Source organism: Saccopteryx bilineata, chromosome 1, assembly GCF_036850765.1.
Source record: "Saccopteryx bilineata isolate mSacBil1 chromosome 1, mSacBil1_pri_phased_curated, whole genome shotgun sequence".
NCBI lineage: Eukaryota > Metazoa > Chordata > Mammalia > Chiroptera > Emballonuridae > Saccopteryx > Saccopteryx bilineata.
Genome location: NC_089490.1, coordinates 307,209,433 through 307,220,739, shown reverse-complemented (window position 1 = coordinate 307,220,739; position 11,307 = coordinate 307,209,433). Strand labels below are relative to the sequence as shown.

At 54.5% G+C, this 11,307-nt stretch overlaps 2 protein-coding genes across 5 annotated transcripts; both read left to right on the top strand.

Annotated features, from left to right (window-relative positions):
• The first annotated feature begins 1,822 nt into the window (after nucleotides 1-1,822).
• On the top strand, nucleotides 1,823-7,289 carry MFRP (membrane frizzled-related protein). Of its 3 annotated transcripts, none has more exons than XM_066246814.1 (13): nucleotides 1,823-2,068; nucleotides 2,185-2,287; nucleotides 2,384-2,497; nucleotides 2,616-2,777; nucleotides 2,907-3,120; nucleotides 3,617-3,672; nucleotides 3,800-3,925; nucleotides 4,151-4,227; nucleotides 4,604-4,752; nucleotides 5,248-5,378; nucleotides 5,522-5,653; nucleotides 6,204-6,331; nucleotides 6,419-7,289. In XM_066246814.1, exons 1-13 carry the CDS (start codon nucleotides 2,015-2,017, stop codon nucleotides 6,641-6,643), a joined length of 1,671 nt encoding a protein of 556 aa, XP_066102911.1. In that variant the 5' UTR covers nucleotides 1,823-2,014; the 3' UTR covers nucleotides 6,644-7,289. The 3 variants fall into 3 exon arrangements, with proteins under 3 accessions (XP_066102911.1, XP_066102902.1, XP_066102919.1); XM_066246805.1 differs by having other exon boundaries at nucleotides 3,542-3,672; XM_066246822.1 differs by lacking the exon at nucleotides 2,384-2,497 and having other exon boundaries at nucleotides 3,542-3,672.
• A 3-nt stretch (nucleotides 7,290-7,292) lies between these two features.
• C1QTNF5 (C1q and TNF related 5) lies at nucleotides 7,293-9,305 on the top strand. Of its 2 annotated transcripts, XM_066246858.1 has the most exons (3): nucleotides 7,293-7,508; nucleotides 7,773-8,029; nucleotides 8,421-9,305. In XM_066246858.1, the coding sequence occupies exons 2-3, from the start codon at nucleotides 7,816-7,818 to the stop codon at nucleotides 8,936-8,938; spliced, it is 732 nt and encodes a 243-aa protein (XP_066102955.1). In that variant the 5' UTR covers nucleotides 7,293-7,508; nucleotides 7,773-7,815; the 3' UTR covers nucleotides 8,939-9,305. The 2 variants fall into 2 exon arrangements, with proteins under 2 accessions (XP_066102955.1, XP_066102948.1); XM_066246851.1 differs by lacking the exon at nucleotides 7,293-7,508 and having other exon boundaries at nucleotides 7,562-8,029.
• The last annotated feature ends 2,002 nt before the right edge of the window (nucleotides 9,306-11,307 follow it).

The following is an 11,307-nucleotide window of genomic DNA, read 5'->3' as shown; positions in this document are numbered from 1 at the left end:
TTTTTATTTTTTAATAATTATATTTTCGCCTGACTAGGCAGTGGTACAGTGGATAGAGCATCAGCCTGGGACACTGAGGACACAGGTTCAAAACCCCAAGGTCCCTGGTTTGAGCATGGACTCATCCCACTTGAGCGCGGGCTCACCAACTTGAGCCAAAAGGTTGCTGGCTTGTAGCCCAAGGTCGTTGGCTTAAGCAAGGGGTCACTGGCTCAGCGGGAGCCCCCAGTCAAGGCACATATGAGAAAGCAGTCAATGAACAACTAAGATGCCACAACTACGAGTTGATACTTCTCATCTCTCCCCCTTCCTGTCTATCTCTTTTTCTCTCCCCAAAATAAATAAATTATATTTTCCAAATCGAAAAGAAATTAGGAAAAAGAGTAGCATGTTTCACATTTTTGCAAATCTTGAGAATGCCTGGATTCATAGTCTCAGCTCCTTCTGCATGAAATGTACTACAATAGCACATATCAGGCAGCCTCTGCAAAACCTCCACACACAACTAAAAGTGAAATTAATATCAATAACTATAGAAATACTTCTGACCTCTCAATTCCTCAATGCAGTTCACATCTGAAGGTCCAGGAAAAGGCCTTCCCCCTAGACAGAAGCAGCCCAAGGCCCTACAGGGAGAGAGTGGAGTAGAACTTGGGGTCAGGGCAATGTCTTGGGTGGGAGGACTGCCTTAGGAACACAGAATCTGTCCCCTTTGCTTTTTTTCTCCCCATTGAGTTCCGCCACTTTGTTTCCCCCTTGCGCCTTGGCTCCAGTGTAAGGTCAAGGAAGGGTGTCAGAAAGCATGCATTTTGGATCTACCTACATTCAACTCTTGTCTTTGTATCTGACCAGTTGTGTGAACTTGGGGAAGTTACTTAAGCTCTCGGAGCCTCAGTGCCATCATTTGAAAAATAGTTGTGCTATTTTAGTCATAGAGTGACTAAAAGAGAAACACAGCGTGGAAGAACTCGCCCAAGGCCTGCCATATAGCAGGCATTCTGTAGGTGGCAGCCTCCCCACCTCCCGCCGTCCCTGACTCTCAGCCCAAGCACAGCTAACACAGATCAGGGTAACCATCCCTTTCCTTTCTCCCTGAGCATAGTCGGGCCAGGCTAGGAATTTCCAACAGAACCTCACTGATGGAGGAAGAGGCCTGAAGTGATCTTGTTTGCAAAGTATAGACTTCCTATCCTGCGACAGCAGATGGAACCAACTGCCAGACTCCACAGCCCATCTGACGGGCCCACCCTGACCAACCTTGTCCAAGGCCTTGAGCACATTCTCTTTCTCCTCCATCCTTTCTCCTGCAGGCTGAGGGATCCCAGAAAGAGGGAGCCAACACCTCAATTTTCCCCACTCACAGCAGCATAGACATAAGCAGCCCATACATACTATGTTCTTCATGTAAGGGCTTATCTCCTTGTCCTGGTTACACAGGCACTTTAACGGGGGCCTTCCACAGACTCAGGCTTGGCTAATGCCCCAGTCACCCTAAGAGGGAGAAGCAGTGGACAGTTGGTTTTGTCCAGGGCCTTGAAGCTGCCAAACTCTTACACCCAGCTCCTAAGATTCCTTCATTCCTGCAAAGCAGCTCCCTGGTCCTCTTCCCCTCCTCAAACCCCTCAGGTGCTCACTCAGTACTCCCCTGGCCACACCCCACACACAGAACACCTAGTTTTCTCTGTGAGATGGTCTCAGCCACAATCTGTGCCTTTAAGGACTGCTGCTTTGTGCCAGGGTATTGACCTCAGCATCCTCAGCTGAGTTGGATTAAGGGGCCATTTCATGCCTTTGCAAATTCCTTCTAGCTGGTGCCCCCCCACCAGCTGAAGTAGCCAGGAGCCCAACCAAGCCAGTCTGCCAATTGTGGCCTGAGAGCTGGTCTGGCCTGGTAGACCGTTCCTTCAGGAAGCACAGGCTACCACTCTGATAGGGGCTTTGGGGTCAGGAAGTGGGCCCTTGGGGGTCCTGGGCTTTTGCAAGGACTTCAGAAAGCCATGCAGACCCTTGAGCCATGAAGGACTGCTCGGATGTCATCCTGTGTATGGAGTCAGCAGAGCTGAGCAAGGTAAGGACCACAAAGACCACTCTTCTGAAACTCAGCTGCCTGCCTAGGGCTGGCAGTGCCCAATGGACAACCTGCCAGGCAGTGCCACCATTCACCCTCAAATCTCTTCCTTTCAGACTGAATTCTGCAATCCTGCTTTTGAACCTGAATCAGGACCACCTTGCCCTCCACTGGCCTTCCAGGAGAATGCCCGCTGTGGCACCCAAGCTCCCTGGCATGGTAACCCTTTCAAGGACTGACCTGGGGGTAGGAGTGAGAGGCACAGTGAGGGTGCTTGAGGGAAGGGGTATCAAAACCCCTCCCACCCACCCTCAGGTTGGCGTCCCCGAGGGCTGCAGCTAGACTGCCATTTCTCCTGGCTGTGTGTCCTCCTACTGGCCAGTCTGCTGCTCCTGCTGCTGGGGCTGCTGGTGGCCATCATCCTGGTCCGTAAGTACCCAAGGCCAGCAGGAGAAGGGCTTTAAAATTAGACTCTGTAAGTGATGCTATCCACCTACACAAGGATCAAGCTCCTCTGAACCCCACTGCCCCATCTTCCTGTTCCCAGAGTTGCAGGCTGCACCCCCATTTGGGGCTTCCTATCATCCACTGCCTGCCAGAGGCCTCCCCATTACTGGCACGCCCTGTACCATGACCACCATCACGTCTCACGCAACTGAGACCACTAAAGAGCAGCAGGAGGCAGGCATGAGCACCACACCCCAGTCCAGTGAGTACTAAGGGCAGACCTTCCTGAAGGGCCCAAGATGGCAGAAGGGATGGGGGCCAGGAAGAGGCACCTTTGTAAAAAAGGGTCGCTCTCCTTTTGACCTCTGAACTATAACCTCTATCTCTGCAGCCTGTGGGGGCCTTCTTCCTGGACCAAGAGGCTTTTTCAGCAGCCCCAACTACCCAGACCCTTACCCGCCCAATTCCCACTGCGTGTGGCACATCCAGGTGTCCACACACCATGCAATACAGCTCAAGATTGATGCTCTCAGCACGGAGAGTATGTCCTCCTGTCTTTTTGATCGCTTGGAAATCTCCCCCGAGCCTGAAGGCCCCCTCCTCAGGTGGGTTCCTCTGCCCCCCGGGATTCCCTCCCTGTCCCGAATTTCTATCTGAAGGGCAGAGCCAGGGAGCTACAATGAAAATGGCTTGATTGGGAGGAAATTAAGAGTCTTGACCTCAGGACCCAGCTCTGCTATCACTTTGGTACATGACCTTGAGAAGTTCACTTCCCCTCTCTAACTACAGTGTCCAGATCTGTAAAATCAAGCCCCTACCTCCTTTCCCATGAATAAATGCTGCAAGGACAGACAAATAGATGCTAGGAATGTCACAGCTTTCCAGGAAATGAAAGGAGCCTTTTTGACCACATGTCACAATTTGGTGCTTGAGGAAAGAACCACAGGGCCTGGGCAGGCTCCATTCTGGCTGGCCCTGTGTTCTGAGCCTCTATTACCCCATCACCCCTAACCTGGCTTCCTGCAGAGTGTGTGGGAGGGTGCCTCCTCCCACACTCAACACCAATGCCAGCCAGCTCCGGGTGGCCTTTGTCTCTGACAGCAGTGTGGAAGGATTTGGTTTCCATGCCTGGTACCAGGCTGTGGATCCCGGGCATGGTGAGTGTTTTCCCGCCCTGTCCCTAGCCACCTGTCAATGACCCCCTTCCCTCCCTTCCAGCCTCTCCCAGCACTGGCAAAGTGCGTGGAGACTCTGGTGTTTCTGAATCCCAACACTCCCTCGCAGGGAGCTGTGCCCATGATGAGTTCCCCTGTGACCAGCTCATCTGCCTGCTACCTGACTCAGTGTGTGACGGCTTTGCCAACTGTGCGGACGGCAGTGATGAGAACAACTGCAGTGCCCAGTTCTCCGGTATGGGCCCCATCAGCCTCAGAGCGGGTGCTGCCTTCAGGCATCAGGTCTGGCTTCAGGCTGGGCGCCCAGCTCTGGCTCAGCCCAAACCTGCCTGGTCATTCTTCTGGCCTAGAACTTGTTTCCCCACAGACATGGCCAAAACTCTCCTAAGCAGTCACCGCCGGCCCAAGTGGGCAAAGGCACAGATGCTGGCCAACTCATGAACCCTCCTCTTCTCTACAGGATGTGGGGGAAACCTGACTGGACTCCAAGGCAACTTCTCTGCTCCCAGCTACCTGCAGGAGTACCCTCACCAACAGGTAAGCCAACAATCCATGGGTAGGGCAGTGTGGTACCCGTGGACCCACCTGAGTACCCGGTTAGTGTGACTGGGAACAGCATAGTAGACACTGCCTTGTACTTGGGAAGGCCAGAGATCAAGTAGGCAGGAAGGGAGCATTATTAAGTGCCTACTACATACCCAGATGTTCCCATGCTTAGTAAACTTATCCCTGAGGCCAGACAAGTTCAAAGGCCCTTCCTATCAGAAGAAGCACCTATCAGAGCTAGGTGGGCACCACCCATGCACACCCTGTCTAGCCTGCAACAGAGAAAAAGTGCTTCTGGTGCTCAGCCTGGATGCCCAGATTGGAACAGAAGAAACATGTGAATTATGCCGTCTATGCCCTCCCCCAGCTTTGCACCTGGTATATCTCAGTTCCTGCTGGACATGGCATAGAACTACAGTTTCACAAGTTCAGCCTGGAAGCACAGGAAGAGTGCAGGTCTGTCTATGTGGAGGTGCACGAGACTAGCAGCTCGGGGGACCGCAGCCTCCTGGGCAGGTACCAGCAGCACTGGGGAGGAGCCCAGCATCAGCCCCATCCTCCCCAGTCTGACAGTCATAGCTTCCTACGGATTAGCCCAACTTTTCCCTTGCTTCATTTTCTTTGAGTACTCCAAGCCAGGGATCTCTTCATCATCACCCTAAAAAAGACCTGCCCTTTCTCACCTCAAAGCCTTTGTTCCTTCTATCACCCTTCACTCGGGGGCCCTTTCCCAGTGCCCCATCCCAGCTGTCCCACACACTTTTTTACCCTTCTCTCAGAAACACTCGCTGATTTTTCCCATCTCACAGTGGCTTGAGTTCAAGCAGTTTGTTTAATACTTTGTCTACTAAATACATGTGTATTCCTCACCAGACCCTAAATTCCATAACTCAGACATGCCTCCCGTCCTCTTTGGCATCGCCCAGAGCTCCAAGTGAGGCCTGTGGGCAGCCACACTGCAGCCCGCCAGCCAAGAATCCCATGCCCACAACTGCTCTTTGCTCCGGGCAGGTTCTGTGGAGCAGAGCTGCCCCCACGCCTCCTCTCCTCGCACCATCAGCTGGCTGTGCTCTTTAGGACAGATCATGGCATCAGCAGCACGGGCTTCTCAGCCACCTACCAGGCCCTCAATGCCACAGAGAGTAGGTGCCCTGGGGCAAGTGGGTGTGGGCAGTAGAAGTGCCCCCAGAAGAACTGGGAGAGCTCTAGACTCTGGTCAGGGGACTGTGAAGGCAGTGGGGGACAGACATAGCCCAGGGCACTGCCATTCCTCATGTGCCTACAGACCGCTGTGGGCCCCGAGAGTCCTCCTGCCAGGACAGAGGTTGTAAGGGTCTGCAGTGGATGTGTGACACATGGAGAGAGTGTACAGACAGCGGCGGTGACGAGTGCAGCCGCCCCTTGTTCCCACCTCCAGGTGAGAGGCCAGCATCAGGGCCCCATGGACAGGGCATGTCAGCCTGGAGCAGGCTGGGTACCCATTTACAACACACTTCATAATGGCCATCCCTGTTTTCCCTGATGAGGGGGGTTCACCATCCTGACTTCACAGAATCCTATGTCACCCGAAGTTAAATGGGAATCAATGGTTGAGCCGACAAGAACCAGCCTAGCCTTCTCACAGAGAGAGAGAGAGACAGAGAGAGAGAGACAGAGAGTGTCCCTCCCCACAGCTCACCTTAAAGATGAAGGTGAAAGCAGGGAAGTTTCTTCTAGATGCTGAATGGTCTCTGCTCCATTCTCCCTGAGATCAAAGTGATGTCTGCATGATGCCCACACTGGCCAATGATGCTTGGAACAGGCTCTGGAGGAGAACAGAATCCTCAATACTTTAGAGCATCTCTCCATTTTATCTCCTTTGAGTCTCACAACAACCCCTTCTGACCTATATAGAATGATTAGGTGACTTGCCCCCAGTCACAGAGCCAGTGAGTGGTCCCCACAGTGACCCTCCCCTCACCCTGCAGAGATGGCCTGTGAGCCTGTCCAAGTGGAGATGTGCATTGGGCTAAGCTACAACACCACGGCCTTCCCTAACATCTGGGTTGGCATAGCCACCCAGGAGGAGGTGATGGAGGTCCTCAGAGGTTACGAGGTACTCTGGGAAGAAATAAGGAGGGACCCCCCCAAAAGGGGAGGGAGCCTGGGGTACAGGTGCCTGAGGGCTGATCTCCTTCCACAGAGCCTCACAAATCTGCCCTGCTACCAGAATTTCCGGAGGCTCCTCTGCGGGCTGCTGGTGCCCCACTGCACCCCACTAGGAAGTGTCCTTCCACCTTGCCGCTCTGTCTGCCAGGAGGCAGAGTACCAGTGTCAGTCTGGCCTGGCACAACTGGGTACCCCGTGGCCCTTCAACTGCAACAGGCTGCCTGAGGCAGCTGGCCTGGAGGCTTGTGCCCAGCCCTGACACTGAAGTGGACCCCTGCCCTCTGCCTACCATCCTTCTTTACCTTTCAGGGTGGGCAGTACCAGGACAAATGAAGGTGGACTATCATGGGACTCTGCCCCTCTTCTCTGGGACCTCCCAGGAAGGAGAGAAGTCCTTAACCAGGCTAATGAGACCCTCCCACTTCCCTAGCTCCCTCCCTGTCCCATTACTAGTTCCATCTGCTGCAGGCAGCAGGCCTGACTCCAAGCTGTGCCATTGATGAGCTAGACTGGGTCCCACCCAAGCCTCTGACCTCTGTTTCCTGTCATCTGCCTTCCGCCTCTCCATCTGCTTCTTTCTAGGTTTCTCTATCACATGCCGTTTAACTTTTTTTATTTACTCAGTCAGTGCCTAGGAATGTGGCAGGTCCTAAGTCCTGGGGATCCAGTTGTCTACCTGCCTCTAGAACCCTCCACCCTCAGTTCTCGCTGGAATGGCGTCTTGTTCTTAGTCTCGGTCACCGTACTAACTCTCCTTCCAGCTCCTTGGAGCAATAGGTGCCCTGAGTGTCTGTCCCACGGTTCTGCCTCTCCGTCTTAAGTCTCTCTCCCCCTCCTTTCTCTCCCAAAAGTTTGGCCGGCCGCCTGGCATACCACGAGTTATTTCCCACCCCCCACCCCACCCCCACCCCACCCCGCTATTCCCGACGGGAGCTCTTGGTTTCCTCTTGGAGTCTGGGAGGAGCGGAGCAGAGCAGGCAGAGAGCAAACCGGCAGGGCCAGGCGAACGAACCTCGAGGGCAGGGGTCACCCGGCTGGAGGGAAGCGCAGAGGAGGGGATAGGAGTTAGCTGGAGGGTCCAGAAGGAAGCCACAGTGAGGGGACCGCCCGAGAACTGGGAAGGGGTGAGTCTGGTGGAGGGGAAATGGGGATGGGGGAGGGGACTGAGAAAGACTGCGCGCGGGCCGGGGGGCGGGGAGGGCTCTCCCTTCCTTCTCAGCTGTGCTCTCAGGGATCTTGGGTCGGGGCACCCCATCCTTCGTCTCCCCTCGGCCGCTCAGCTCCAGAGACATGGCAGTGGGGTGGGGACCGGCTCGGCTGAGCTGTGTTGGAGAGCAAGGCAGGTCCCAGAATTCTAGGGCCCGACTCCTGTCCTGCCCGGCCCACAGACTACGAGAGGACCCCGGCGTTCGGGCTCCCCGTGCCAGCGCCATGAGGCCTCTCCTCGCCCTGCTGCTCCTGGGCCTGGCGGCCGGCTCGCCCCCGCTGGACGACAACAAGATCCCCAGCCTGTGCCCGGGACACCCTGGCCTTCCAGGCACGCCGGGCCACCATGGCAGTCAGGGCCTGCCTGGCCGCGACGGCCGAGACGGCCGAGACGGCGCGCCCGGGGCTCCCGGAGAGAAAGGCGAGGGCGGGAGGCCGGGTAAGAAGGCCACGGGGGCGTCGGAGCTGGCACGGCCCCTGCTCCGGCTCTGCGGGGCGGCAAGGCCCAGGGCTCGGCTGTCCCGCCAGGGGGCGCCGCTCCGACCCCACCCGGTCCCGCTCTGCCCTGGGCGGGGATAGGAGAGAGTGACTCAGCCCGCGGGGCCCGAGCTCCCGGACCCTCTGACCCGCGGTCAGATCTGCCCCAGCCCGGCAGGATGCAGGGATGGATATGGGGACGCTGGTGCGTGGGGCGGGCCGGGGCGGGCCGAGGCAGTGGCGGCTGGGGAGCTTAGAGAGGATGGGGAGGCTCCTTGGAGTCGCCCCACACACATCCCGCTGCGGTGGACGGGCCGCTACACTCACCCGAACCGCCCCCCTTACCCCCGCAGGACTGCCGGGGCCCCGCGGGGAACCTGGACCGCAAGGAGAGGCAGGCCTCACGGGGGCGGCCGGGCCTGCGGGGGAGTGCTCGGTGCCTCCGCGCTCTGCCTTCAGTGCGAAGCGCTCCGAGAGCCGGGTGCCTCCGCCCTTGGACGCGCCCCTACCCTTCGACCGGGTGCTGGTGAACGAGCAGGGTCATTACGACGCTGCCACCGGCAAGTTCACCTGCCAGGTTCCCGGGGTCTACTACTTCGCGGTCCACGCCACCGTCTACCGGACTAGCCTGCAGTTCGATCTGGTCAAGAATGGCGAGTCCATCGCTTCTTTCTTCCAATTTTTTGGAGGGTGGCCCAAACCAGCCTCGCTCTCGGGGGGCGCCATGGTGAGGCTGGAGCCCGAGGACCAGGTGTGGGTGCAGGTGGGTGTGGGTGATTACATTGGCATCTATGCCAGCATCAAGACGGACAGCACCTTTTCTGGATTTCTGGTATATTCTGACTGGCACAGCTCCCCTGTCTTCGCTTGATGCCCACAGGAAAGAAAGTGTATGCTCTCCCACTGCTAGAGAAGTGGAGTGTGACACTGTTAGCCACACCATCCAGGAAGGCTGGCCCCCTGGAATGTTGTTAATGACTAGGAGGTGGGGTGGGGGCCTGTCCTGCAGCTGGCAGGGAATGGGACAGAGGCTGTCTGAGATCAGGGCCTGCAGCATAGGGCACCGGCTGGATTTATGCCCAAGCAGGTGTGGGTCCTCTGGCCCAGGACTCCAAAACGGGGTGCTCTCTTCCTGGTCCCCTGCTTCTCTGAGTCCTCCCTTTTCCCTCCCACTGCTGGGCCCTTTTCTTAGAGACCATTCAATAAATGTACAAAAAAGAAAGAAAAAGAAAAACCCACCTACTGACTCAACCTTTCTTCCTTACTAGTGGGGGTGCCCTGATTCTGAGGATGGGAAAGGGAGCTAGAGGGAGGGAAAGGGAAGGCTCTTGGGCTGGATGAACTAAGGGACAGGAGATACAGGAGGCAAGCCCAAGTGAATGAGAGACGGTGCCACAGAGTTGCCACTGTGTAGGTTGTGAATAGTGGTACTTAGCTGAAGAGGGTAACTCAAAGATATAATATGAACTGAGTATGGGCTACCTTTACCACACACACTCCTGCTCCCATTAACAAAAAAAGAGCCAGGGATTTTCATTCATGATTTACCTGCTGCTTGCTTGGTCCCTAGATGACTGGAGATTAGTTCCTAAAATGACCACAAGAGGACGCCCCAACTCTAGAATGCAGTGATAACCCCGAATAGCTTGAACTCTTGACTACTGGGTTGGTTACGGGGAGAAAAGGGTGTGAAGGTATGCCAATGGAATTACAGATGGGAGGGGGAGGAAAAAAAAAAAGGGTCCTCTGCTCCCAGCTCAGGAAGTTTATCTTTCATAAAATGTTTATCCTCACATTAAACAAACTGTTAGGAGCCAAAGTTCTCCTTGCTCAGCTCCCTGTCCAGCGTTGAGGGAAGGGAAGAAAAAGCCCTCCCTCAAGCCTCCCAACTCCAAGGTGGAGTTCTCCAACTCTCTCCCTCCCTGCTATGCTGGACATACCGTGGGTGGGTTGCACCACCAAGGCTGAACCCTTCGAGGCTCCCCTTCTGAAACCAGCCTGGCCCCATAGCCCAGCAGAAAAACTAACAAACCAGGGCTTGCCAGGCCCATATCAGCTCAGCCCAGTGGTGAGATTCAAATAATTTAACAACCAGTTCTCTGTCCTAATGATGTTTTAAGTATAAGAAAATGATATACCAAAAGGTAGTTTATTATTTCATGCTTTTAATACTTAGATAAGAATAAAAGAGGTACAGAAAAGTAGATTGTTATAAGTTTTAAAATTTAATAAAAAATATTAAATACCAGACAAAAAACAACAAACTATTATTTAAGATATTTCCATATTGCTTCATTGATGTACTCGCAATTTTTTTCACCTTTGGACGGAATGAACATTATTACTGGCCCTTAGACTATGCTGTTGCGCAGAACATTAAAAAAGAGTAAGGAATGTAAATTTGTGATTTCACACTGGGCAGCTGCCCAGGTGCCCATCTTAGAGGAAACCCTGATTTCAAGTACCATTTAAACAACCGGTTCGCCAAACTCAACAAAAAATTAGCTATCAGTTCTGCTGAACCGGTGCGAACCAGCTGAATCTCAGCACTGGCTCTGCCTCTCAACCCAGAAAGTAGAAGGGCCTCTCAGTTCTTTCTGGTGTACCCTCTACCCTCTTTCCCCACTTCAGAGGCTGTCCCTGGCATTATATTCCTAGATTTAACATACAATTATGGGGGAATGTCCCTCTCTCTTGCTGGTCAAGTGAGGGCATATGTGACCAACAGCGACTGGGCTAAGTGAGCTGGAGACAGGCTTCAGGAGTGCTGAGCTTCAACTCCCTGCTCTCCACCAGGAGGACCCACGGCCACACTCTAGCCCATCACAATGCCACTCTGCTGAGACACAAATATAAGCACCAGCTCCTCCAGAGATCAAAGACGAGACACCAGACAGCAGGAGCCCCAAGTTCCCTCCTAGGAAGAATAGGAGAGGAAGAAATGAAATGAGAAAGTTCACACTTCACTCCACTAGGGCTTAATTCTGGCAAAAATAGAAAAATATAGGGATTTCCAAAAGCTGTATGTGTAAGGGCACAACTTGGAGGTGATGAAAGCTAATCCAGCCATACCTGGTATGGGCTGTTCCAAGGGCACAGTGCTCCCACCCTATCATCTCTCTTCCCCCACCAAGTTCCCCAGAGACCACACTCCTGACTCCAGCAGGACTGAAGGGCCATGCTATAGTGTCAAACCCTGACCAACTGCTCACCCTTGCAAGGATGCACACAGAGGCTGTC

Bases quoted from the DNA above. Each gene is read 5' to 3' on its own strand.
- MFRP (XM_066246805.1), top strand. From the start codon at position 2,015: ATGAAGGACTGCTCGGATGTCATCCTGTGTATGGAGTCAGCAGAGCTG. The intron at 2,069-2,184 runs GTAAGGACCACA...TCTTCCTTTCAG, and splicing joins AGTCAGCAGAGCTGAGCAAG to ACTGAATTCTGCAATCCTGC. The intron at 3,673-3,799 runs GTGAGTGTTTTC...ACTCCCTCGCAG, and splicing joins GGCTGTGGATCCCGGGCATG to GGAGCTGTGCCCATGATGAG.
- C1QTNF5 (XM_066246851.1), top strand. From the start codon at position 7,675: ATGGCAGTGGGGTGGGGACCGGCTCGGCTGAGCTGTGTTGGAGAGCAA. The intron at 8,030-8,420 runs GTAAGAAGGCCA...TTACCCCCGCAG, and splicing joins AGGCGAGGGCGGGAGGCCGG to GACTGCCGGGGCCCCGCGGG.